The 27,774-nt window shown below is 45.5% G+C and overlaps 1 protein-coding gene across 1 annotated transcript in view; it reads left to right on the plus strand.

Annotated features, from left to right (window-relative positions):
• Positions 1 to 27,774, plus strand: part of PPP2R2A (protein phosphatase 2 regulatory subunit Balpha) — a 120,785-nt gene that overhangs the window by 63,972 nt on the left and 29,039 nt on the right. Inside the window, exon 3 of the mRNA XM_070765699.1 lies at positions 23,666 to 23,763. Within this exon, the coding sequence (XP_070621800.1) occupies positions 23,666 to 23,763 (98 nt within the window). The remainder of the gene's footprint in view (positions 1 to 23,665; positions 23,764 to 27,774) is intronic.

The following is a 27,774-nucleotide window of genomic DNA, read 5'->3' on the forward strand; positions in this document are numbered from 1 at the left end:
GACCTTCTTTTCGGGGATCTTCTGGATCCACTCCTCACGGAAACCACGGACAAGAAGAAAGTATTGGGTCCAACCACCAAAAAGGCCACCAAAACGCAGTCCTTTCGTCGCCCAGGGCGTCAACAAGATCAAGCGGCTTCCTATCAGAGATCTCCAGGTCAGTATTCCCCCCGCTTTCGTTCCCAAGGTAGGAACTCCAGGGGCAGAGGTTTTCGCTTCCAAAGGGGAGCGTCCTCTAACAGGGCTTCAAAAAAACCTAGATGGTAGTTTTTCCTCGATTCCCATAGGTGGCCGCCTAGCCTATTTCGCCTCTAATTGGCGTCTCACCTCCAAGGACCCCTGGGTCATTGACACTGTTCAAACAGGCCTTCTTTTAGAATTTACTTCTCCCCCCCCCTAAACGTTTTATTTCCTGCCCTTCTCCCAGGTCCTCCTCAGATTGTAACCGTATGGAGGAGGCCATTTCCCACTTATTGTCCATCAGAGCCATTCAACCGGTTCCCCCCGGTCAGAAGGGCCTAGGTTTTTATTCCATCCTATTTATGGTTCCAAAATCCTCCGGAGGTTGGAGAGCTATTTTGGATTTAAAGAAGCTGAACCTATTCATCAAATATAGGAAGTTTAAGATGCACTCCTTATCATCCATTTTGGCCGCCATCCACCCGGGAGATTTCATGGTCTCTTTAGACCTCACTGAGGCCTACCTCCATATTCCTATAGCCAAATGCCACAGAAAATTTTTACGTTTCTCTTTTCAGGGCAGGCATTTCCAGTATAGGGCGATGCCATTTGGCCTTTCCTCGGCCCCTCGGGTCTTTACAAAGCTCTTGGGGTCCCTGGCGGCCTATATCCGGGCGTCACCCATCCACATTTTATGTTACCTTGATGATATTTTGGTTCATGGGAACTCCCTAGAGAAAGTGAAAACAGACCTTTCTGTCACCATGTCAGTTCTACAGGACCATGGATTTTCCATCAACTTTGACAAAAGTCATCTCCAACCTTCCACATCCATTTTACACCTGGGATCCGTTATTAATTCAGAATCCTCCCAGGTCTTTCTCTCTCCTGAGAGAAAAATCAGTATAGGGGAGTTAATTTCATGCATTTTATCTCAACCTTCAGTTTCCATAGTAACCCTGTCTTCCCTTTTGGGGAAGATGGTGTCATGCATAGGCATCATTCCCTGGGCTCGCCTTCATGCTAGGGAACTACAGTGGCTCCTATTACCCTTTCAGAGATCGGGGCACAGCAACTCAAGTCGTCGCATTGTCATCCCACCAATTGTTCGCAGATCCTTCAAGTGGTGGAAGTCTCCGGCCATGGACAAAGGATCCCCGTTCAGGTGCCCGGATCAATTTGTCATCACCACAGATGCCAGTCTATCGGGATGGGGCGCCCACGCCCAGGGGATGATAGCCCAGGGCACGTGGTCCCCGGAGGAAGCTTCCAAGCCAATCAATTGGCTAGAGTTAAGAGCCGTATCCCTGGCTCTGAAGCATTTCTCTCCTCGCATTCCCAACCGGCACGTTCTCATTCTCACCGACAACATTGCCACAAAAAGCCATATCTGCAGACAGGGGGGCACGAGATCCAAGGCCCTCATGAGGGAGGCCCTCAAGTTAGGCCTTTGGGCGGAAAAACATCTTCGGTCGCTCCTAGCCGACCACATCTCGGGGAGCCTCAACGTCCAGGCGGATTGGCTATCTCGAGCAACGATAGACCCAGGAGAGTGGAATCTCCATCAAGACCTGTTCCATCAAATCAGCCTCAGATTCGGCCTACCAGTTCTGGATCTCTTCGCGACCAATGCGAACGCCCAACTCCCTCGCTTTTTTTCCAGATTTCCATCCCCGGGAGCGGAAGCAATCAATGCCCTCCGGAGCCCATGGCCTCCAGGCCTACTTTACGCATTCCCTCCAATTCCAATTCTCCCGGACGTGATTCACAAGGTCCTCACCGAGAGGGCCCGAGTAATCCTAATCGCCCCTCATTGGCCCCGCCGGCCCTGGTTCGCGGATCTCCAACAGTTGTCCGTCCAGGACCCTTGGCGACTCCCCGTTTCGGGGGATATGCTGCGGCAGGGGGCCTCATTCCATCCAGACCCGGAGTGGTTCCACCTCACCGCCTGGCTGTTATCAGGAGAGACTTAGAACTGCGTGGCCACGACCCCGATACAGTGGAGGTCATTTTAAAGGCCAGAAGGGGTTCGACCAATCGAATCTACGACCATACGTGGTCCAAGTTTCACCAGTGGTGTCTACAGGAAGGCCTCTCTCCCCTGTGCATCCCCATACACAGGATCATTTCCTTCCTTATGCAAGGTTTCCATCAAGGACTTTCCACCAGCACCCTCCGGCGTCATCTGGCGGCCATTTCCTCTGTCCTAGCGGGGCCCCGCAGACAGCCTCTCCGTTCCTTTCCAGAAGTTCAGGAATTCCTCAAGGGTATAGCCAACCTCAGACCTTCCAAGGTCCACAGGTATCCATCCTGGGATTTGCCACGGGTTCTCCATTCCCTCACGCAGGCACCATACGAACCCCTAAAATCGGCGTCCCTCAGGTACCTATCCTTTAAAGTAGCATTCCTGGTGGCTATTACCTCTGCCCGACGCATTTCGGAGCTGGCTGCCCTCTCAATCAGGCAGGACCTCTGCCAATTTCATCAGGACAAGGTAGTCTTGCGACTGGACCCCACCTTCTTACCCAAGGTCAGTTCCATGTTCCACAGATCCCAGGACATTGTCTTACCTTCCTTCTGTCTCCAACGGGACCATCCCTTGGCAATTAGATGGCACACCCTGGATCTCATCAGAGCGCTGAGGATCTATATCCAACGCACAGGACCCTTTCGGAGGTCAGAAGCACTTTTTATAGCCTATCACCCCAGAGTCATGGGTTCCAAAGTGTCTTCAACAGTGATTGGCCGTTGGATCAGAGGGACTATATCTAAGGCCTACGAGTCGGCCTCCCTTTCAGTTCCAAAGAACATTACAGCGCATTCCACCAGGAGCGCAGCCACCTCGGCCGCTTGGGCGACTCAAGCCCCGTTGGAGGAGGTCTGCAAAGCAGCCACTTGGGCCTCGCCAAATTCCTTCATCAGGCACAAGATTGACTCTTACGCTTCAGCGGACGCTGCCTTCGGCAGAAGGGTACTCCAATCCGTTATCTCTCACGATAGCAATCTAATCCCACCCTAGGGACCATCTATTGGGTATGTCCCATGTGACTGCTGGACCCGCTCCTTCAGTACGGAGAATAGGCGTTGATTGCTTACCTGAACGCCTCTTCTCGTACGGTGAGCGGGTACAGCAGTCACTTCCCACCCTTGTATGTGTCTTCTTTACCTTCCTATAACCTTTCTTCCTCTAACAATGAGAGTTGAACACTACAGAGCTTCACAGCTGAGCCTAGTCTATGGATTCGCGAATTCTGGGGAAGGGGCGGATCCAGCAAGCTTTTTTAACACTAGGCTCAGTTCCACCGGATTGGACATGAGCAACCCATGTGACTGCTGTACCCGCTCACCGTACGAGAAGAGGCGTTCAGGTAAGCAATCAACGCCTATTCAATCAGTTTCTCTCAATCCATTCATCAGCCAGGGGCAAGAATCTAATGGCCCCAGGCCTGGCGACATAAATGAGTCTTGAGACTCTTGCGGAAGGCAAGGAAGGTGTGGGCAGTATGGATCTCCCAGGGAAGCTGATTCCAGAGGGCCGGGGCTCCCACAGAGAAGGCTCTTCCCCTAAGCCCCGCCAACTGGCATTGTCTAGTTGACAGGACCTGGAGAAGGCCGACTCTGTGGGACCTAACCTGTCGCTGGGATTCATGTGGCAGGAAGCAGTCCCATAAGCATTCTGGCCCGATGCCAGAATGTCTCATCTTACAAAAGAAATTTTATTTATTTATTTATTTATTCATTCATTCAATCAATCAATCAATCATTCATTCATTCATTCATTCATTCATAGAAACACAGAAGACTGACGGCAGAAAAAGACCTCATGGTCCATCTAGTCTGCCCTTATACTATTTCCTGTATTTTATCTTTCAATGGATATATGTTTATCCCAGGCATGTTTAAATTCAGTTACTGTGGATTTACCAACCACGTCTGCTGGAAGTTTGTTCCAAGGATCTACTACTCTTTCAGTAAAATAATATTTTCTCATGTTGCTTTTGATCTTTCCCCCAACTAACTTCAGATTGTGTCCCCTTGTCCTTGTGTTCACTTTCCTATTAAAAACACTTCCCTCCTGGACCTTATTTAACCCTTTAACATATTTAAATGTTTCGATCATGTCCCCCCTTGTCCTTCTGTCCTCCAAACTATACAGATTGAGTTCATTAAGTCTTTCCTGATACGTTTTATGCTTAAGACCTTCCACCATTCTTGTAGCCCGTTCAATTTTGTCAATATCTTTTTGTAGGTGAGGTCTCCAGAACTGAACACAGTATTCCAAATGTGGTCTCACCAGCGCTCTATATAAGGGGATCACAATCTCCCTCTTCCTGCTTGTTATACTTCTAGCTATGCAGCCAAGCATCCTACTTGCTTTTCCTACTGCCCGACCACACTGCTCACCCATTTTGAGACTGTCAGAAATCACTACCCCTAAATCCTTCTCTTCCTTCCTTCCTTCCTTCCTTCCTTCCTTCCTTCCTTCATTCCTTCATTCCTTCATTCCTTCATTCAATTTTTATGCCGCCCTTCTCCTTAGACTCAGGGCGGCTTACAACGTGTTAGCAATAGAACTTTTTAACAGAGCCAGCCTGTTGCCCCCACAATCCGGGTCCTCATTTTACCCACCTCGGAAGGATGGAAGGCTGAGTCAACCTTGAGCCAGTGATGAGATTTGAACCGCTACAGATCTACAGTCAGCTTCAGTGGCCTGCAGTACAGCACTCTACCTGCTGCGCCACCCCGGCTCAATTTTAGACTCAGTTGTGGTTGTAAGTTGAAGGTCACTTGTATTCAAGACCAATTGTAATTCCAACACATTTTAACCTAGCAAGTGCTCAGGAGTGGAAACTTTCGTATTCACTTGAGGTTTCCAGGAACTACTAAAAGCAACCACAGAAGTTAAAATATGGCTGGGGAAAATAATAGTCATGCAATAATTTTTATTAAGAACAGCGAAAGTAGTATCAACCAATGAAAGCTTTTGAGTATACAGCCACTATTTTAAAAGTTTTTTTTTTTTTAAGTTTCAAAGGATTTAAAAGTTTTCACTCACATGCCATTAGGGCTGTTCCTCATAAAACTTATAGATGTGTGTCACTGTGATTATCCAAGAATATTCTTTGTATTCTGTTATCTGAGTTTTTGGATAGGGGCGGCATACAAATCTAATAAATAGAGAGCCGGGGTGGCGCAGCAGGTAGAGTGCTGTACTGCAGGCCACTGAAGCGGACTGTAGATCTGAAGGTCAGGTGTTCAAATCTCATCACCGGCTCAAGGTTGACTCAGCCTTCCATCCTTCTGAGGTGGGTAAAATGAGGACCCGGATTGTGGGGGCAATAGTCTAGCTCTGTTAAAAAGTGCTATTGCTAAGATGTTGTAAGCCGCCCTGAGTCTAAGGAGAAGGGCGGCATAAAAATCAAATGAATGAATGAATGAATGAATAATAATAATCATCATCTAGCCTCCCTTCAAAAGGCTCCCTAAAGCATATATTCTCCTAGTCCACTTCGTTGTGTGGCTCTGTTGATGTCTTCAAGGTCAACTTGAACTAATTAAACAATGTGATAGTCTTCAATCATTCTTCAGCTGTCAATAAGTTGGCTTTGATAGCATTATGCATCTATATTAAGATTGAATGGCAACTACAGGCACTGCAGTTTGCTTGCGTGCATGCATACACATTATGTCCTGTTTTACCAATTGCTCAGTGCTAAGTTTGCCCTGCTGGTTTAACTGAACTTATTTTATTGTTTCAACCAAAAAGCGCTTTTGCAAATCAGTTTGCAAAGGACGTGGAAAAAATGGAAAATGCAATGGAAAAATGCTTCTGCAGATCAGGAGAAGTAAATTTCTAGAAGCCTAAAAAATTAGTCCAGAGTTGCATCCCCTGTAACTGTTATTTGTGAAAATACGCAGACCTCACTCTTGGGGAGTTGAATAGGGACAGTTGATGTGATAGAGAAAAAAAAATCTGATATATTTGCGTCAGTGAGACGCAAATGGTTGCCCAATAAATCCTTAAGATGGGGGCTTAGAAAAGCTCCCTCCCGGCATATTTCATCACCTGGGCAAGTAGCCAAAAAGGTGATGGAGGTATTTGACACTTGCAGACCTAACTCAAAGCTATTCACTCGAAATAGGTGTAGTTGCTCAGTGAAAAATGAAAAAAAAAAGATGCCATGCTGTTTACATTGAAATGGGGTGAATGGGGTTGTTTGCTGGTTGTGTCTTTAATTTTGTCTCCCCTTAGTCATTTTAAAACGTTCAGCTGGCTCTTTTGGAAGCAACTTGTACTTTGTTCCAGTACTACAAGCTATGAAGATGGGGGGGGAGGGGGGGAGAGACAGAGAGAGAAGGAGGGGGTGAGAGAAAGAGGGAGGGAGGGAGAGAGCACTAACAGACAGGGGAGCTGGTGGAGAAACTCTTAGTACTTTATAACAGTTTGGAACTAGAAAGAAATCTAGCAATCTTGACCATTTCATGTAACCATTTATAGGTAGTCCTTAACCTATACAGTGATACCTTGTCTTACAAACTTAATTGGTTCTGGGACGAGGTTCTTAAAAGTTGTAAGACAAAACAATGTTTCCCATAGGAACCAATGGAAAAGCGATTAATGCGTGCAAGCCCAAAATTCACCCCTTTTGCCAGCCGAAGCGCCCATTTTTGTGCTGCTGGGATTTCCCTGAGGTTCCCCACCATAGGAAACCCCACCTCCGGACTTCTGTGTTTTTGCGATGCTGCAGGGGAATCCCAGCAGGGGAATCCCAGCATCGCAAAAACAAGCGCTTCGCTGGCATCGGAAGTCTGGAGGTGGGGTTTCCCATGGAACGGAGCCTCAGGGGAATCCCAGCAGCGCAAAAATGGGTGCTTCGCTGGCAATGGGAGTCTGGAGGCGGGGCATCCCAGTGGCCGCGGTGGGTTTGTAAGCTGAAAATAGTTTGTAAGAAGAGGCAAAAAAATCTTAAACCCCGGGTTTGTATCTCGAAAAGTTTGTATAATGAGGTGTTTGTAAGATGAGGTATCACTGTACTCATAATTGAGCCCAGAAAAGATAATCATAAGATAAAAACATCAAATTTTACTATATTTTTTTGCAGCAGTCATTAAAGCTATGGTGCAAGTGACCTGTTACCAGGCACCCAAAATATGATCATGTACCCTAAGAGGATGGGGGGCTTTGGAATCTATAATAGAGTCTCCGTGGCGCAGTGGTTAGAGTGCAGTACTGCAAGCTACTCCTGCTGATCACCTGCTGCCAGCAGTTTGGCAGATCGAATCTCAGTAGGCTCAAGATTGACTCAGCCTTCCATCCTTCCAAGGTGGGTAAAATGAGGACCCAGATTGTTGGGGGCAATGTGCTGTAAACTGCTTAGAGAGGGCTATAAAGCACTGTGAAGCCGCATATAAGTCTAAATGCTATTGCTATCTAGGTCTTAAGTAGCCCTGGGGAGGTCTGTTGCAACTTTGAACCGTCACTAAGTGACCAGTCATAGGTTGGTGATTATCTATCCTATTTCTTTGTGGAGAATAAATGTGGTCCATTATGACTCTGGACATGTTCTGACCTGTAGAAATCTTGCACCTTCTGGCAATTTGGATTTGGAAGTTTATGAAAAGTGTATTGAGAAAGGAAACAATTATTATTATTATTATTATTACAGTATTATCATCATCATCATTATTATCATTATTATTATTATCATCATTATTATTATTATCATTATCATTATTTATTAGATTTGTATGCCGCCCCTCTCGCCAGACTCGGGGCGGCTCAGAACAACAATAGAACAACATACAACAAATCTAATAATTTAAAAGTCACTAAAAATAGTTGTTTTTGCTCTTTTCTTTCCTCCTCCTCTTCCTGTGCACATTATTGTCCACCAACAAACAAACTGCCTAGGACCTTCTACCTCTTTATATTATTTTAGTTCCAAAATCTAACGTTGAAAAGGGTTTCCAGTCCCCCATGGCTCTTGGATTTTTCAGCTGTATTTTATCTTATGGTCCTTTGGGATTTTATTCATTGCTTACCTGTGAGAACACAAATTGCTATGTTGTGCTGTTTGTAAGGAAAAGGGAAAATGGTTGGTGAAAGCCAATTCTGGAGAATAAGCAACAACTTGAGTTTTCTGCCTCTTTTCCAGAAGTGAAATTCTCCAAATTCACTCGCGCCTGTCAATCATTGGAGAGCCAGTCGCGAAGGGAGGATAAGGCTCCGCCCAGACACCACTATTTGGTGTTTTTTTTTTACCTTCTGTGCATGCACAGAACACTTTGCACATGGGCAGTGGGTAAAAGAACCCAAATGGCATCCGGGCAGGTGGCGGATCTTCATACTACCTTCACCGGCTCTCCGACGACTGACAGGCTTGAGCGAACCAGGAGCATTTCATTCCTGTTCTTTTCTTCACTTCTTCTTCATTGGCGGCAGGATTGTGAAGAACAGACGTGTGTCTATGTGTGATAGAAAAGGAAGATGCCCCTTGGTACTTCTGGCTCCTGAACTATGACATGGGAGTCACCAAAGCGATTTTGAGCAGTTGCTACATTTATTTTTATTTATTTATTTATTCATTTGTCCAATACACAAATACATCGGAAGAAAAATAGACATGTAGTAATATATATAAGGGTAAAAGTGAACTTAGAGGAGAGGATATATGAAAGGAAGAGAATATATATGATAAGTGATAGAAAGAAAAGACAATTGGACGGGACGAAAGGCACACCAGTGCACTTATGAACGCCCCTTACTGGCCTCTTAGGAACCTGGAGAGGTCAATCATGGAGAGTCTAAGGGAGAAATGTTGGGGGTTAGGGGTTGACACAATTGAGTCCGGTAATGAGTTCCACGCTTCGACACCTCGATTGTTGAAGTCATATTTTTTTACAGTCAAGTTTGGAGCGGTTCGTATTAAGTTTGAATCTGTTGCATGCTCTTGTGTTGTTGCGGTTGAAGCTGAAGTAGTCTTTGACCGGTAGGACGTTGCAGCATATGATCTTGTGAGCAATAATCAAATCGTGGTTTTGGCGCCGTAGTTCTAGGCTTTCTAGGCCCAGGATTGTTCATCTATTTTCGTAGGGTATTCTGTTTCGAGTGGAGGAGTGAAGGGCTCTTCTGGTGAAATATCTTTGGACATTTTCAAGGCTGTTGATGTCGGAGATGTGGTATGGGTTCCAGACAGATGAGCAGTAGTCTAGGATGGGTCTGGCAAAAGTTTTGTAGGCTCTTGTGAGTAGTGTGAGATTGCCTGAGCAGAAGAAGAAGCTTCTTCTTCTGTTCAATGAAGAAGCTTCTTCTTCATTGGCGGCAGGATTGTGAAGAACAGACGTGTGTCTATGTGTGATAGAAAAGGAGGATGCCCCTTGGTACTTCTGGCTCCTGAACTATGCCATGGGAGTCACCAAATCGATTTTGAGCAGTTGCTACATGTTTGTTGTTGTTTTTTAAATATTTTTTATTATTTTCAAAAAACAAAACATCACAAACAGAAAAAACAAACAAAACACATAACAGAAAAAGTAGCTACAATCGCTACGCTCGAAATAGAAGTCTTCATAATATAGAAAGGAAAAAACTATTGTAGATTAGATCAATTCAGAGGAATAAGAGCATCTAATACATTTCTCTATCTATGAACATTTCAAAATAGTAAATTTAAATGTTTTTTTAACTTCATTAAGCATTTTTTTGTTCAACCAAGTATAGACCTTCTCCCAGATTTCATAGAATTCTGATTCTTCTTGATTGTTCATTTTTAAAATTGATTTTATAATATAAAACAGACACACACAACTTATAATAATGTGCTCAGTGATTAGTGCCCGCCACCAGACAACATTCGTACCCCTCCACCAAAATGGGGGCATATTTTCTATATACCATTTTAACTCAAAAGCAATATATCTATTTACATATTATAAAGTGATTCCAATTTATTCCTTGTAGCTTGGTCTCGGATTCTGCTGACCACAAATCCTCTTACCTTGTCCCATCAGTTCCTGCAGATCAGTTTCATTGGCTGAATTCATCCTCTTATCCATAATCTCAAATTGAATATGATCCACCATATACCGATACCAATTCTCCGTACTGAAGGAGCGGGTCCAGCAGTCACATGGGTTGCTCATGTCCAATCCGGTGGAACTGAGCCTAGTGTTAAAAAAGCTTGCTGGATCCGCCCCTTCCCCAGAATTCGCTCAGTTCTCGCATCCTGCGGTATTATTGTGATTAGCTCGTTCAACCTTTAACACCTTCCCTTCGATCTTTCTTTCAAACTAGTAAGAAATCATTATATTTATCCTTGTTACTTGCCTAAGTAGCGCCAGCCGTTTGCGGCTCGGCTTTTCTATTGGGAGAAGTAGCGGTTTCGTTTTCCCGCGGCTTTTTTCGCCGCTAACGATTCCTGCTGCCGGTTGTGGATTTCTTATCAATCCTTCGGCCCGGAGGTCTTTGGGCAAGTATTTATATATTTATATATTTATATATTTATATTTCTGTTGTTTAAAGGGCTTTACCTCCTGCGGTGCGAGACGCCTTTTTCCTAGTCTCCTGGACTTAGCCGATCGCTTCCTTTTTAAAGTAACAGTTACGGAGCGATCTTTTCGGCGCGAAGGCCTTCGCGCCCTTTTTAATTTAGGCCTCTCGTGTTGGCCTTCTGCCAGCCGTTTGTGCCTTAGTCCACCGCTCGGATCCTGGAGTGGGCTTTGAGACGCTCAGGCTTAATTCTCCACCGGCTAAGCCTCCAACCAGGGTGCCTTGGTTACTTTAGTTAAAGTTTAGGGAGGCTGGCCACGCTGTATTTGGGGACACGAACTCTGGGTTTGCCCAGATTGCCCTCAAGTCTCAGCAGCTCCGAGGCCTAGGAGCAGGATCCCATTCCTCTTGGGAAAGCCTTGGAATTCTTCTCCCTACTAATTCAGATTTCTTGGCTCAGCCTTGTCTTCTGTTAATTGTCAGACTATGGCTTCCTTTCCCAAGAGAGGCACCACACTAGGTCCCAGAGAGGCCAGGCCTACAGGTGATGAGATTACCAGTATTCCCCAGGCCTCGACCTCCTCTTCTTCAGGAGCCCGCCCCATGACCAAAGCCACCAGGGCTGAGAAGAGAAGGGACCAAGCCCTACAAAAAATCCATGATAAATCAGCAAAACGATTAAAAGTGCAGGCCCAAGTGCTCAGCAGTCATGACCCCCCAGAGGCTCCTAATCCGCCTTCTTCTGGGGTCACTGTGTTATCTCTGGATGAGCCAAACCTAGACAGACCCCAACCTAACCTATGGGGATTAGGTCCAGAGGAACCAGATATTATTGAAGATTCCCCCCAGCCAGGATCCTCTCAGGCTTTCAGGGATTCTTCTGCCACTCCTGCTGATATTTCCAGCTTACCTCCAGAATTCCAATCTATTTTCTCTGTGTTATCCAAGGCCATTGATGCCAAACTCTCTGCCATCAATGTGCCCTCCTTACCTTATCCACCTCCTCGTCCCTCCCGTCCCTTGGGTTCTCCCCCAACGGTTAGAGCTCCAATTCAGGATGAATCAGATTCCTCTCAGGATGAATATGATCAGGATATGGAAGAGGATGAGGATCCATTTCAAGGCCTCTCGGACGATGAGGAATCCCAAATAAAGGTGCCTTCTCCAGTTACTATTTTCCCCTCTCAATTGTTCAAATCTCTCCTTCTCAAGGCTAGAGTTTCCACAGGACTAGCGGCCCAAGAGAAGCAGGCCACCACATCCACTGACCCTCCAGAGGAGAATTTACCCTACTTCACAGAGGAACAGGAGGATAACGAGGTAATTCCTATGCCAAAATTGTTTAAAGATGCCTTACTTAAGCAGTGGGAATTTCCAGCTTCTGGGCTTAATCCCACTACCAAGGACAAAAAGTTGTACAAACTCTCTTCTTCCTATGAGGATCTCCTATCCTTTCCCAAACCGGATGAACCTGTCAAAACCCTGCACTCGGCGGCTGCCGTGCCAGGCGAAGCAGAGGAGGTCCTCCGCCCAGAGGACAAGCGGATTGAACAGATGCTCAAGAGAGGGTTCACCGCAGACTCCTGGGCTATTAAGAGTTCCGCAGCGGCTTCCTTTTTTTCCAGAGCCATGCTTCTGTGGCTTCGCCAACTTCAACAGCATATTCCTCCCGATGATTTAAGAGGTCAACAGGACTTCAACAAGGTATTTGCAGCCGCTCAATACGTGGCTGATGCCACATTACAGTCCACCAGATTCGCAGCCAAGTCTATTGCGGCCTCCACAACGGCCAGAAGACTTCTATGGCTTCGTCCCTGGCAAGCAGGAGTACTTGCTTGCCAGGGACGAAGTGGCAGTTAGAAGTGGCAGTTAGCCCTGGGGCCATTGAAGCGCGATCTGCTCTTCGGAGATCTTCTGGACCCACTTCTCACAGAAACTACGGACAAGAAGAAAGTATTGGGTCCGACCACCAAAAAACCCACCAAAACGCAGTCCTTTCGCCGCCCAGGGCGCCAACAAGATCAAGCGCCTACCTATCAGAGGAACCCAGGTCAGTATTCCCCCCCGTTTTCGTTCCCAGGGCAGGAACTCCAGGGGCAGAGGATTTCGCTACCAAAGAGGAGCGTCCTCTAACAGGGCTTCTAAAAAACCTAGATGGTACCGTATTTTTCGCTCCATAAGACGCAGTTTTTTTCCTCCCAAAGTAGGATGAAAAATCAGCCACGTCTTATGGAGCGAAGATGCAGGCAGGGAGGGGGGGGGAGGCGCTGGAGCAGAGGGGGGGGGCGGCGATATACTCATCTGGAGACCGCCGCCTCTGTCGCCGCCTCTCCTCTTTCCAACCCCGAAGAGAGCTGTGCCTCTGGAAGTGCTGGGCCGGGGGACGCCTCCACCCCGCAGGTTTAGGAGGCGGAGCGGCACCGGAGGAGCGTTGGCGGTTCCGAGCCTTTGGGAAGGCTACGGGAATCGCTTCAGGAGGCGGGGAGGTCTCGAAGACCAAAAACCCAGCCAGTCGCTCGCAGCCGGCCGCCGCCTGTGCAAAGTTTGGCTGCGAACTCGGCTGGCTAGCTGCTGCCTGGCCCCCTCCCTCCCGGAAGAGGGTCTCCCTTCGCACCACCAGCGGCGCTCCCCCCGCCAGCCAGCCAAGCCCCGCGCCTGCCGGAGCCGGCTCTTCGCTTTCCCCCCGCTGCCCGCCGCGTTTGCAGGAGGTGGGGAGGGTCGCCAAGGCCAGGAGGGACGCCGCTGCCCCCCCTTCCCTCTCTCCGCCCGTCGCTTCGCCTCCTGCTGAGCCCCCTCGGCCCCGCGCGGCGCCTGTCAGAGGAAGCTGCCCTGTCCCGGCCAGGATTCGGGGGCGAGGTCGTCAGGGTTTGAGGGGCCCTAAACCGCCCACAGCAGAAAAACAGAAAAAATAAGGGAGAAAGAGAGAGAGAGAAAGAAAAGAAGAGGAGAGATAGAAAGGGGGAGAGAGAAAGAGGGAGAGATAGAGAAGGAGAGAGAGAAAGAGAGAGATACAAAGAGAGTGAGTGAGAGAAGGAGAGATAAGAGAGAGAAAGAGGGACAGAGAGAAAGAAAGAGAGGGACAGAGAGAAAGAAAGAGAGGGACAGAGAGAAAGAAAGAGAGGGACAGAGAGAAAGAAAGAGGGACAGAGAGAAAGAAAGAGAAGAACAGAGAGAAAGAAAGAGAGGGTCAGAGAAAGGGAGAGGAGAGATAGAAAGGGGGAGAGAGAAAGAGGGAGAGATAGAGAAGGAGAGAGAGAAAGAGAGAGATACAAAGAGAGTGAGTGAGAGAAGGAGAGATAAGAGAGAGAAAGAAAGAGGGACAGAGAGAAAGAAAGAGAAGAACAGAGAGAAAGAAATAGAGGGACAGAGAAAGGGAGAGGAGAGATAGAAAGGGGGAGAGAGAAAGAGGGAGAGATAGAGAAGGAGAGAGAGAAAGAGAGAGATACAAAGAGAGTGAGTGAGAGAAGGAGAGATAAGAGAGAGAAAGAAAGAGGGACAGAGAGAAAGAAAGGGACAGAGAGAAAGAAAGAGAGGGACAGAGAGAAAGAAAGAGAGGGACAGAGAGAAAGAAAGAGGGACAGAGAGAAAGAAAGAGAGGGACAGAGAGAAAGAAAGAAAGAGAGGGACAGAGAGAAAGAAAGAGAGGGACAGAGAGAAAGAAAGAGGGACAGAGAGAAAGAAAGAGAGGGACAGAGAGAAAGAAAGAGAGGGACAGAGAAAGGGAGAGAGAGAAAGAGAAAGAAAGGTAGAGAGAAAGAGGGAGAGATAGAAAGAAAGAGAGAGGGGGGCTTGTTTGTATATTTTCCCAATTCCCCTAGGGCAGTGTTATTGTAATAAATATTTTAGCCTACTTTTTGGCTCAAAATATTTTTTTTCTATTTTCCTCCTCTAAAAACTAGGTGCGTCTTATCAGCAGGTGCGTCTTATAGAGCGAAAAATACGGTAGTTCTTCTTCGATCCCCATAGGTGGCCGCCTGGCTTATTTCTTCTCTAGCTGGCGTCTCACTTCCAAGGATCCCTGGGTTATTGATACTGTTCAAAAAGGTCTCCTTTTAGAGTTTATTTCTCCTCCCCCTAATCGTTTTATTTCCTGCCCTTCTCCCAGGTCTTCCTCAGATCGTATCCGTATGGAGGAAGCCATTTCCCATTTATTGTCCATCAGAGCCATTCAACCGGTCCCCCCAGGTCAGAGAGGCCGGGGGTTTTACTCCATCCTTTTTATGGTTCCTAAGTCCTCCGGAGGTTGGAGAGCTATTTTGGATTTAAAGAAGCTGAACCTTTTCATCAAATATAGGAAGTTCAAGATGCACTCCTTGCCATCCATTTTAGCCGCCATCCACCCGGGGGATTTCATGGCTTCATTAGACCTCACTGAGGCCTACCTCCATATCCCTATTGCCAAATGCCACAGAAAATTCTTACGTTTCTCCTTCCAGGGCAGACATTTCCAGTATAGGGCTATGCCATTTGGTCTTTCCTCGGCCCCTAGGGTCTTTACAAAGCTGTTGGGGTCGCTGGCGGCCTATATCCGGGCCTCGCCCATCCACATTTTATGTTATCTAGATGACATTTTGGTTCATGGGAATTCTCTGGAGGAAGTTAAAGTAGATCTTTCTGTCACCATGTCAGTTCTACAGAACCATGGTTTTTCCATCAATTTTGACAAAAGTCACCTCCAGCCTTCCACTTCCATTTTGCACTTGGGATCCATTATTAATTCAGAATCCTCCCAGGTCTTCCTCTCTCCTGAGAGAAAACAGAATATAAGGGAGTTGATTTCACGCATTTTACTTCGACCATCAGTCCCCATAGTAACCTTGTCTTCTCTTTTGGGAAAGATGGTGTCATGCATAGGCATCATTCCCTGGGCTCGTCTTCACGCTAGGGAACTACAGTGGCTTCTATTACCCTTTCAGAGATCGGGGCACAGCAACTCAAGTCGTCGCATTGTCATCCCATCGATTATTTGCAGATCTCTCAAGTGGTGGATGTCTCCGGCCATGGACAAAGGATCCCCTTTCAGGTGCCCGGACCAATTCGTCATCACCACAGATGCCAGCCTATCAGGATGGGGCGCCCATGCCCAGGGGATGATAGCCCAGGGCACGTGGTCTCCGGAGGAAGCCTCCAGGCCAATCAATTGGCTAGAGTTAAGAGCCGTATCCCTGGCTCTAAAACAGTTCATGCCTCGCATCCCCAACCGGCACGTTCTCATTCTCACCGACAACATAGCCACAAAAAGCCACATCTGCAGACAGGGGGGCACGAGATCCAAGGCTCTCATGAGGGAGGCCCTCAAGTTAGGCCTTTGGGCAGAAAAACACCTTCAGTCGCTCCTAGCCGATCACATCTCGGGGAGCCTCAACGTCCAGGCGGATTGGCTCTCTCGAGCAACGATAAACCCAGGAGAGTGGAATCTCCATCAAGATCTGTTCCATCAAATCAGCCTCAGATTCGGCCTACCAGTACTGGATCTCTTTGCGACCGAAGCGAATGCCCAACTCCCTCGATTCTTTTCCAGATTTCCATCCCCGGGAGCAGAAGCAACCAATGCCCTCAGGAGCCCCTGGCCCCCAGGACTCCTGTATGCATTCCCTCCAATCCCAATTCTTCCGGACGTGATTCACAAGGTCCTCATCGAGAGGGCCCGAGTAATCCTAATCGCCCCTCATTGGCCCCGCCGGCCCTGGTTCGCGGATCTTCAACAGCTGTCCGTCCAGGACCCCTGGCGACTCCCCGTTTCGGGGGATATGCTACGGCAGGGGGCCTCATTCCATCCAGACCCGGAGTGGTTCCACCTCACCGCCTGGCTGTTATCAGGAGAGACTTAGAACTGCGTGGACACGACCCCGACACAGTGGAGGTCATCTTAAAGGCCAGAAGAGGTTCGACCAATCGAATCTACGACCATACATGGTCCAAGTTTCACCAGTGGTGTCTACAGGAAGGTCTTTCTCCCCTGTGCATTCCCATACACAGGATCATCTTCTTCCTTATGCAAGGTTTCCATCAAGGCCTTTCCACCAGTACTCTCCGTCGTCATCTGGCGGCCATTTCCTCTGTCCTAGCAGGGCCCCGCAGACAGCCTCTCCGTTCCTTCCCAGAAGTTCAGGAATTCCTCAAAGGTATAGCCAACCTCAGACCTTCTAAGGTCCACAGATATCCTTCCTGGGATTTGCCACGGGTTCTCCATTCCCTCACGCAGGCACCCTACGAACCCCTAAAATCTGCGTCCCTCAGGTACCTATCCTTTAAGGTAGCATTCCTGGTGGCAATTACCTCTGCCCGACGCATTTCGGAGTTGGCAGCCCTTTCAATCAGGCAGGACCTCTGCCAATTCCATCAGGACAAGGTAGTCTTACGACTGGACCCCACCTTCTTACCTAAGGTCAGTTCCATGTTCCACAGAACCCAAGATATTGTCTTACCTTCCTTCTGCCTCCAACGGGACCATCCTTTGGCAATTAGATGGCACACCCTGGACCTCATTAGAGCGCTCAGGATCTATATCCAACGCACAGGACCCTTTCGGAGGTCGGAAGCACTTTTTGTAGCCTATCACCCCAGAGTCATGGGTGCCAAAGTGTCTTCAACAGTGATAGGCCGTTGGATCAGAGGGACTATCTCTAAGGCCTACGAGTCGGCCTCCCTCTCAGTTCCAAAGAACATCACAGCGCACTCCACCAGGAGCGCAGCCACTTCGGCCGCTTGGGCGACTCAAGCTCCGTTGGAGGAGGTCTGCAAAGCAGCCACATGGGCCTCGCCAAATTCCTTCATCAGGCACTACAAGATTGATTCTTACGCCTCAGCGGACGCTGCCTTCGGCAGAAGGGTACTCCAATCCGTTATCTCTCACGATAGCAATCTAATCCCACCCTAGGGACCAATCTATTGGGTATGTCCCATGTGACTGCTGGACCCGCTCCTTCAGTACGGAGAATAGGCGTTGATTGCTTACCTGAACGCCTCTTCTCGTACGGTGAGCGGGTACAGCAGTCACTTCCCGCCCTTGTATGTGTCTTCTATATCTTCTATAACTTTTCTTTCCTCTAACTATGAGAGTTGAACACTAAAGAGCTTCACATCTGAGCCTAGTCTACGGATTCGCGAATTCTGGGGAAGGGGCGGATCCAGCAAGCTTTTTTAACACTAGGCTCAGTTCCACCGGATTGGACATGAGCAACCCATGTGACTGCTGTACCCGCTCACCGTACGAGAAGAGGCGTTCAGGTAAGCAATCAACGCCTATTTTGTATTGTCCTTTTTGTCACATCCTTCCAGCCTAAAACCATTACTGCCTGAGCGCTTTCGATCACTGCTTCTTTTATTTTGCTAAATTCTCCCATCTCATTCCTTTTAACTAATACTAACTAACTAATACTGCCATTTCCTTTATCCATTGTAACTTTATCCATCGTATATTTAACATCCTATTAATATCCTCTTGCACTTTTTTCCCAAAAGTTCTGCACTATCGAGTATTCCCAAAGCATATGCATAAACACTCCTTTATCTTGACACCCATGCCAACAGGTATTCTTAACATTCTGCTGAAAGTATGCAAGTTGAACGGGTGTGTATGTAATATTTTCCTTCTCATTTCCCTAACTCTTGTATTCTTAATTTTCCTTATATTCTGGACTATATTGTTCATCTCTTGCACATTTACTTGTAATTCACTCTGCCACCATTTAGTCATAGTTGCTACATGTTTGTTCAACTGTTGTGATGTTTCTCTTCTTTCCTTACATTGTGTAATTGTAAAAGATCTGGAGATTCTTCCAAATAAAACATGCTTTAAAAAGGAAGTAGAATAAGGAAATGAGCAATTCATAATTTGCACCTTGCAAACCCTCCCACACCAGTGTCTTCAATATCATTACACCTCTGCTTTTCCACTAAGAAATAAACTAGGTATGTATTGGCATAGCCTGCAAATATCAAAATTCGAGGGGAAGAGCCTTCTCTGTGGCGGCCCCGACCCTCTGGAACCAACTCTCCCCGGAGATTAGAACTGCCCCTACTCTCCTTGCCTTTCGTAAGCTCCTTAAGACCCACCTGTGTCGTCAGGCATGGGGGAACTGAGACATCTCCCCCGGGCATATACAATTTATGAATGGTATGTGTGTATGTATGTGTGTTTAGAAAATGGGTTTTTTAAAATGTTTTTAGTAGAAATTTAGATTTGTTATAAATTGTTTTTCACTTTGTTGTGAGCCGCCCCGAGTCTGCGGAGAGGGGCGGCATACAAATCTAAATAAATAAATAATAAATAAATAAATACCAGATTGATTATTAAGAGCTATAGAGAAGTCACGTAATTATGGCCCCTCCCTCAGCTGTCAATAGTTTTTTCCTACTGGCTCTTCAATTAAAGGAAGCAGGAGAAGAAATGTTTCAAATAGCAATAAACACTCACTTCCAAATTAAAGCTTCAGTTGGCCATGAACTTAAGGATTCATAGGGGATTCTTTGCAGGTAGCACCCACAGGACATCTGGAGGCAAGTTTGGAATGTGTCATTGGGAGTTGCAAGTTGTATTTAAGATCTTGTTGGCATTTTGAAGACAATTGATGATGTTTGGTGCTTCCTTCCCCTTTTCCCGAGTTGATTTCCCAATCATGGCTGTTTTGAATTGTAAGTGTGGTTGTGCAAGGGTACCATACTTGGAATCAAATCATATTTGGGGATACAATTTAGACAATTTTGGCTAGGTGCAAAACCCGTATCTACCCACAGGATGGGAAGGAGAGTAAACTTTATATCATTACAACAGTTTGCAGAGGTGGTATCTTAAAAACGAGCCCTTTGCGGCATAGAAGCAGCTGCCAGAATATCAGTCAATCAATTCAGTTCATTGTGGTCAGAAACCATTACAAGCAGAGTGCACTTATGAATGGATGGATGAATGATTTATGTAGATGAGGAAATCAGCTTTAAGGCAGAGTTAGAATTCATTTACAAGACAAATTTATTTATTTATTAAATTTATTCACTGCCCATCTTGCTCTCCTGCAAATCTGGGTGGCTTACAATAAAACAATAATATAAAAGATTAAAACTGTAAGATAAATACCAGGAAATAGCTAAAGATAGTGGGGTAGTATGCAATAGAGTGGAGGTGGGATTGTTTAGCATCCGTAAGGAAAATCTAGGTTCAGCCTAGATCAGTGATGGTGAACCTTTTTCCCCCTTGGGTGCTAAAAACAGTGCACTCTTGTGCATGCGTGAGTGCCCACACCCATAATTCAATGCCTGGGGAGGGCGAAAACAGCTTCCCCAGAGGCCCTCTGGTGGCTGGAAACAGCCTGTTTCCCAACTTCTGGTGGGCCCAATAGGCTTGTGTTTCGCCCTCCCCAGGCTCCAAAGGCTTCCCTGGAACTGTGGGAGGGTAAAACCACCCTCCACCATCCCCCCGGTGGCTCTCTGGAAGCCAAAAACGCCCTCCCAGAGCCTCTGTACTAGCCAAAAATCAGCTGGCTGGCACACATATACATGTTGGAGCTGAACTAGGGCAGGCTACGGGTGCCACAGGTTCGCCATCACTGGCCTAGATTATACTGTAAAAGCTAAACTTGTATTAAATGCAAATAAGTCTAAAATGAAAATAATATTTAATGTTTAAATGAATTACAGGTACACGGAATGTATAGTGGAAGACTGGCCCATCAAGATCAGTCTTTTTCTAGGATCAGGCACGAAATCAGAATAACCTCTGGGATAGCTAATTTTGACTGAGGCCATGCTTCCCCCACATGAGGCATTTGGAGCAGGGGGGGATTTGATTTAGAGCTAGTTGATTTAAATCATGAGTCCACGGAGAGGGGCGGCATACAAATCCAATAAATAAACAAACAAATAAATAAATATTAGAAAGGATTGATTTAAATAAACTCAAATTGTAATTTTTAAGAGCAACTGTCATCTCTGTCCTTCAGTGGCTCCTCTGACCCGTTGTTGACTCACCACCGGTCCCAATATTGCAGAATATACAGTGGTACCTCTACCCTAGAATGCCTCTACTTACGAACTTTTCTAGATAAGAACTTTTCAAGATTTTTTTGCCTCTTCTCAAGAACCATTTTCCACTTACAAACCCAAGCCTCTGAAACTGTAACCAGAAAAGGCAGGGAGAAGCCTCCGTGGGGCCTCTCTAGGAATCTCCTGGGAGGAAACAGGGCCTCCACTCTCCCTGTGCCTTTCCCCAATTGCACACATTATTTGCTTTTATATTGATTCCCATGGGAAAAAATGCTTCTTCTTACAAACTTTTCTACTTAAGAACCTGTTCATGGAATGGTATGTTTGTGTGTATGTCTGTTTTTTAAATAAGGGGCTTTTAGAGACTTTTTAATATTAGATTTGTGATACAGTATATTGTTCATATTATTGTTGTGAGCCGCCCCGAGTCTGCGGAGAGGGGCAGCATGCAAATCTAATTAATAATAATAATAATAATAATAATAATAATAATAATAATAATGAATTAAGTTCGGAAGTAGAGGTACCACTGTACAGCCTCACACTATTGTAACTGAGCTGCATTTCATGCTGAATGAACTAAATTATTAATATATCTTAAATAGAAAACTATCTTTAGATATATTTTTACTCCAATTTTTTTTAATTAAAATTAATTGATGAAAAAAAATCCGATTTACATTTTAAAAATCTGATTTTTAAAAAACTTTTAAAAAACCATCCATTTTTATCCACCCTGATTTGGAGGATGTATTGGGGATGTCTTCAAAATGTCTACGGCTTGTGAACACAGCTGCCATTCAATGCAGTGCTTAGCAGAATATCGTCCTGCCTAGCTCCCACTCCTTACTTTGTCCTTTTTCTGTTGACATCCTTCCAAATAAAGATTTTTGTAAAAATTTCAGTAGGATTCTTGGATTATAAAGAAGATGCTAGAGCTTTATTTCTTGCCAGTTTCCCTTTTTAAAATTGTTACTTGGAAGAGGTAGCTATGCACCTTGACACTAAGCCATAAACCATTGATTGGTTTTGACTTAGCATGTTTTGTGAAAAGCAATTTATTTGCAAACCACGATTAAATAAATGTGGTTTAAGAAATGGGAAGAACACAGCCGCTGTGTACAGTTGACTGTGTTGGATTAACATCAGTGTGCAAAACTTTCTTAATACCCATGGATCAGTAAACTAGCATTTTAGTGAACTTGATTTACTATTATTATTTGTTGTGGTTAGCTCTGGCCCAGCTCCTGCCCCAAGGAATGTGGATGTGGATGTGGGGGAAACATCCACATGCCACAGGCCTGTTTTGCTCCCGATGGAATCTGCCGACGAAGTCTCCTCTCACCAAGGAAGCGTGAGTGACAGGGAAGAGGGGAGTTTGGCAGACAGCCCAGGAGGAGATCAATCTTCCTTATCATCCCTAGATTCTGAACAAGAATTAATGACACATCCACGCATGCGTAGAGTGATGCATAGGAGAAAACAACTGAAGGATTATTACAAGAGAAAATGAGGCCACCTATGGTTGGGTGGGGTTGCTGTAATTAGTGCTACAGATAAAAGTGCAGCTTGGTGTTTTAGCCTCATGGCAGTTTATCTGATTCATTGTTTCGTCAAGATCGTGGTTTTTGTGCTGTCCAAGATTGTGTGTGGACTTTCTGGGTTTTAGAATTGGACTCAATTTCCCAGTTATTGGGTGAGAAATTGGATTGCATTTCACCTGTGCCTTGTGTGTACCAGAAAATCCCTTTGACATTTTAAAAGGGTTTTTTTTCTGCTTTTCTGTTGATAAAGACTTTTGGTTTTCCTTCTATTGTGTGGTGTGTGTCTTTCTGGACTAATGACCCTGTAATTACGGGCGGTTCGGACACGCTGGCAGAACAATTATTATTAGTGATCTTGTGCAGGTGCTAACTACAACCAAATCATTCCTCTTTATTTTGGTATTCTGCCAGAACCAGGGCTTCCTCTTGTGTGGACATGTATAAATGAGGATACTTTAACAAAGATTTTGCTTTAGGTATAGGACTCTGAGAAACATAGAAGATTGATGGCAGAAAAAAACCTCATGGTCCATCTAGTCTGCCCTTATACTACTTCCTGTATTTTATCGTAGGATGGAGATATGTTTATCCCAGGCATGTTTAAATTCAGTTACTGTGGATTTACCAACCACGTCTGCTGGAAATTTGTCCCAAGCATCTACTATTCTTTCAGTAAAATAATATTTTGTCACGTTGCTTCTGATCTTTCCTCCAACTAGGCACACATTTTGCCTTGAAAGGGATATAAAAGATATGCTAGGTCTGTGATGGTGAACCTATGGCACACATGTCACATTGCAGTAGTTAGATAACAGGTTTGGCTTGGGTGATTAATTGCATAGGTGAGAGTACAGTGGTACCTCTACCTACAAACGCCTCTACTTAGGAACTTTTCTAGTTAAGAGCCGGGTGTTCAAGATTTTTTTGCCTCTTCTCAAGAACCATTTTCCACTTACAAACCCAAACCTCCAAAACTGTAACGGAAAAGGCAGGGAGAAGCCTCTTTGGGGCCTGTCTAGCAATCTCCTGGGAAGAAACAGGGCCGGAAAAGGTGGGAAGAAGCCTCTGTGGTACCTGTCTAGGTATCTCATGGAAGGAAACAGGGCCTTTGCCCTCCCAATCACAGGCTTCTTCCCGCCTTTTCCGGCCCTGTTTCCTCCCAGGAGATTCCTAGAGAGGCCCCCCGGAGGCTTCTCCCTGCCTTTTCTGGTTACAGTTTCAGAGACTCGGTTTTGTAAGTGGAAAATGGTTCTTGAGAAGAGGCAAAAAAATCTTGAACACCCGGTTCTTATTTGGAAAAGTTCATAAGTAGAGGTGTTCTTAGGTTGAGGTTCCACTGTACTTAGGAATCTTTTCTAACACCATAGAAGCATCAATGCTCTTCCCATCCGGCTTCTTCCAAGTCCACAATGCTAGAATTGAATGTTCATTGAAAATTGTAACCTGTCTCTTTTTGTTCTTTATTGTACAGCTGACATAATATCTACAGTAGAATTTAATCATTCTGGAGAATTGCTAGCGACGGGAGACAAAGGCGGGAGAGTTGTCATATTTCAACAAGAGCAAGAGGTAAGGCTCTCATTTTCTCCTCTTTTTTTTGTAGTTGCTCCAAAGTAGAATTGATTTAGTCATAAAAGTGCCACTGGCCCTATTTGATATGATTAAATTTAGGTACAACACTTTCCCCCCCCAAAAAGTTTCTCATCATATTACAAATGCAGTTGTGCCTGTTTGCATAGTAATTACGTTGCATTCACATGGATTGTGGCTAGACCTGTGTAGGTAGAATTACAGGAAATAGTGACAAACATGATTATAGAATCTCATACTTTGTTTGCTTGCTTAAGAAAGATCAATGTCATCTGACAATTGGGAATGAATGATACTTGATTTCTAAGGAACCTTTATGTTTAATATAAAAAAGTACAGATTGTCTTTGACTACTATCTTAATGGAACTTCTGCCAGAAGTGGTGATGGTGGTTAGATTAGATTAGATTAGATTTATTGGATCTCCGCAAACTCGGGGCGGCTCACAACAACAATAAAAAATAGTACATAATAGCAAATCCAATGCCCACCAATCTAATTACAATTTAAAATTAGTAATTTCATAAAACAATCCCAATATATATATAAAAAAACAGGCACACAGTCAATCAATCAACAAAACAACATGGGCAAGGGGGAGATGTTTTAGTTCCCTCATGCCTGACGGCAGAGGTGGGTCTTAAGAAGTTTACGAAAGGCAGGGAGGGTGGGGGCAATCCTAATCTCAGGGGAGCTGGTTCCAGAGGGTCGGGGCCCCCACAGAGAAGGCTCTTCCCCTGGGTCCCGCCAGACGACATTGTTTAGTCGACGCCGACTCTGTGGGACCTAACCGGTCGCTGGGATTCGTGCGGCAGGAGGCGGTCCCAAAGATATTCTGGTCCGGTGCCATGAAGGGCTTTATAGGTCATAACCAACACTTTGAATTGTGACCGGAAACTGATCGGCAACCAATGTTAGTTCATGCATGTTTATCCATGCAACCAACCTAATTTTATGACCATTTTTTTGCAGCATTAATTCATCAAATCCATGCTTAATAATTGCTAAACTGGCTAGGGGTTTATTTGTTGAAAACCAAAAGTGTACAGGTCTACCTATATATATCCTGAATGTAAATTCAGAATAAAATAATTTGTGATTTTGGCTTAGGGTATATCTAGGGCTTGGGGATGGGAGATTAAAAATAAGAAAGAGCCAATATTGGATCCTTCCTGAAATAATGATGAGCCTTGTGGTATATTGAAGCACCTGCTGTCTGAAATACCATACTCTTCCTCCTCCTGCCCCTCTCTTCCTGAAGTTGGTCATGACTTTGTTGGTATTCTCATAGGACCAGAGCTCTATTTCATCCGTTGGGATTTTCATTCAGAGGCTATTGGGGGAGGCACCAAATGAGAGACTTTGAAATGTGCTTTTAAAACATAGAAAACTGACGGCAGAAAAAGACCTCATGGTCCCTCTAGTCTGCCCTTATACTATTTCCTATATCTTGGGATGGATATATGTTTATCCCAGGCACGTTTAAATTCAGTTCCTGTGGATTTACCAACCACGTCTGCCGGACCTTTGTTCCAAGCATCTACTACTCTTTCGGTAAAATAATATTTTCTCAAGTTGCTTCTGATCTTTCCCCCAACTAACCTCAGATTGTGCTCCCTTGTTCTTGGGTTCACTTTCCTATTAAAAACACTTCCCTCCTGAACCTTATTTAACCCTTTAGCACATTTAAATGTTTTGATCATGTCCCCCCTTTCTCTTCTGTCCTTCCGTTGCTCCCAAAGCAGAATTCTTCAGCGATGCTGACCAAAACCTCCATACACACAGCATGGTTGAGCATTCTGGATGATGGATAACTGGCTAGGAGAATCCCATGCCGCCTAAAGCAGTGTTTCCCAACCTTGGCAACTTGAAGATATCTGGACTTCAACACCCAGAATTCCCCAGCCAGCATTTGCTGGCTGGGGAATTCTGGGAGTTGAAGTCCAAATATCTTCAATTTGCCAAGGTTGGGAAACACTGGCCTAAAGCAATCCTCTGATACTGTAGGAAGCATTTTCAGCGCTGTTGACTTTGTAATCTGTCACATATATGTCTTTTTCATCACATCACGGTCATCTAGATCCAGGCCATTACACACAGGCTATTAAAACAAAGCCCCCCCCTTTTTTGGAGCTTGTGGATGATGCTCAAGTTTCAACATAATGTTCTTTTGTTCTGGTAACATCCTTCTCCAGACTCTTTATTTGTGCCCATAAATAGAATGCCCTACTTTGGTTCCCTCCCACAGTAAGAAGCACTCACATACTAGCCAGGAGATGAGGAGGCAATGAACACATGTGGGCATGGGAGAGATTTCTCTCTTCAACAGCAAGTGCTCTCTCCAGGTTTTCATTAAGCAGCTTTGAAAGCATCTGACAAAAGATGGCCTTCAGAAAGCCGTGAGTCTTTCGGTACTCTTCCATTGTTGCGCAGAAGGCTCCGACAATTATTAGCGCAACTCTGAAAGCGAAAGCTGTTTCCATAGGATGTTATAACTATTCGCAGTGCAAGGACCAGAATATCTCCGGGACCGCCTTCTGCCGCACGAATCCCAACGACCAGTTAGGTCCCACAGAGTTGGCCTTCTCCGGGTCCCGGCGACTAAACAATGTCGTTTGGCGGGACCCAGGAGAAGAGCCTTCTCTGTGGTGGCCCTGACCCTCTGAAACCAGCTCCCCCTGGAGATCAGAACTGCCCCCACCCTCCTTGCCTTCCGTAAAGTTCTTAAGACCCATCTCTGCTGTCAGGCATGGGGGAACTGAGACATCTCCCCCGGGCCTATACAGTTTATACGTGGTATGTTCGTGTGTATGCTTGCCTTTAATAATGGGGGTTTTAGTGTTTTTTAAATTATTAGATTTGTTCTTACATTGTCTTTGTTATTGTTGTGAGCCGCCCCAAGTCTATGGAGAGGGGCGGCATACAAATCTAATAAATAAATAAATAATAATAATAATAATAATACTCTTAAGATATACATGCAAACCTCTTAATCAATATTTTTATCTTCGTACTTCATAGTGCTCCTCTGAAAATATTTGAATTGAAATGCCCTTTTTTTTAATTAGAATTTTCAGCTTCCATGACGCATCAAGAATGAAAAGTCATAGAATTTGTTTGTTTGTTTTATTGATTTCTATGCTTTTCTATTCCTCGGACTCAGGGCGGCTCACAACAAAGTAATACATAACATGTAGCAATCTAAATCTAAAAACATACTAATACCCCAATTTCTTTTAAAAAAAACAGTCACTCGTACTCAGGCAATCAAACATGAATTAATTAGTCAGCGGGGGCTAAATGTTGGTCTTAGTGCCCCTAAGCCTGTTGGGGAAAATAGGTCTTTAGAGTCTTGCGGAAGACAGGGAGGATCGGGGCAGTGCAAATCTCTAGAGGAAGTTGGTTCCAAAAGGGCCAGGGCTGCCACAGAGAAGGCCCTGCCAGGTGATAGAACCTGGAGAAGGCCGACTCTGTGGGACCTGACTGGCCACTGGGACACGTGAGGCAGAAGACGGTCCTGTAAGTAGTCTATTTTAATTTGGGCCGCAGAGATTGGTCTCAATCTATAACCATTCTTTTAGAGACTATTCAAATTAAAATGGCACTGAAAAAAGTGGCTTATGACCAATTATCATACTTATGACCACCGCAGCATCCCTACAATCAGGTGATCAAAATTCTAGTGTTATTGATGATAGTTGCAGCATCCTGCGTCATATGGGACCTTCCCAGCTGTTGTGGTTAGCTCTGGCCCAGCTCCGGCCCCAAGGGAGGTGGAGGTGGAGGTGGGGGAAACATCAACATGTCATAGGCCTGTTTTATTGCCGACAGAGACAGGTAGTGCAGTTTCCTCAGACGAAGAAGAAGGTGGGGGTGACTTGGAAGAGGAGGACTTGGCATACAGCCCAGGAAGCCAATCTCCCTTATCTTCGATCGACTGGGATGAGGAAGTGTTAAATCCATGCATGCGCAGACTTATGCATAGAAGAGA

The sequence above is a fragment of the Erythrolamprus reginae genome, chromosome 12 (assembly GCF_031021105.1).
Source record: "Erythrolamprus reginae isolate rEryReg1 chromosome 12, rEryReg1.hap1, whole genome shotgun sequence".
In the NCBI taxonomy this organism is placed as follows: domain Eukaryota; kingdom Metazoa; phylum Chordata; class Lepidosauria; order Squamata; family Dipsadidae; genus Erythrolamprus; species Erythrolamprus reginae.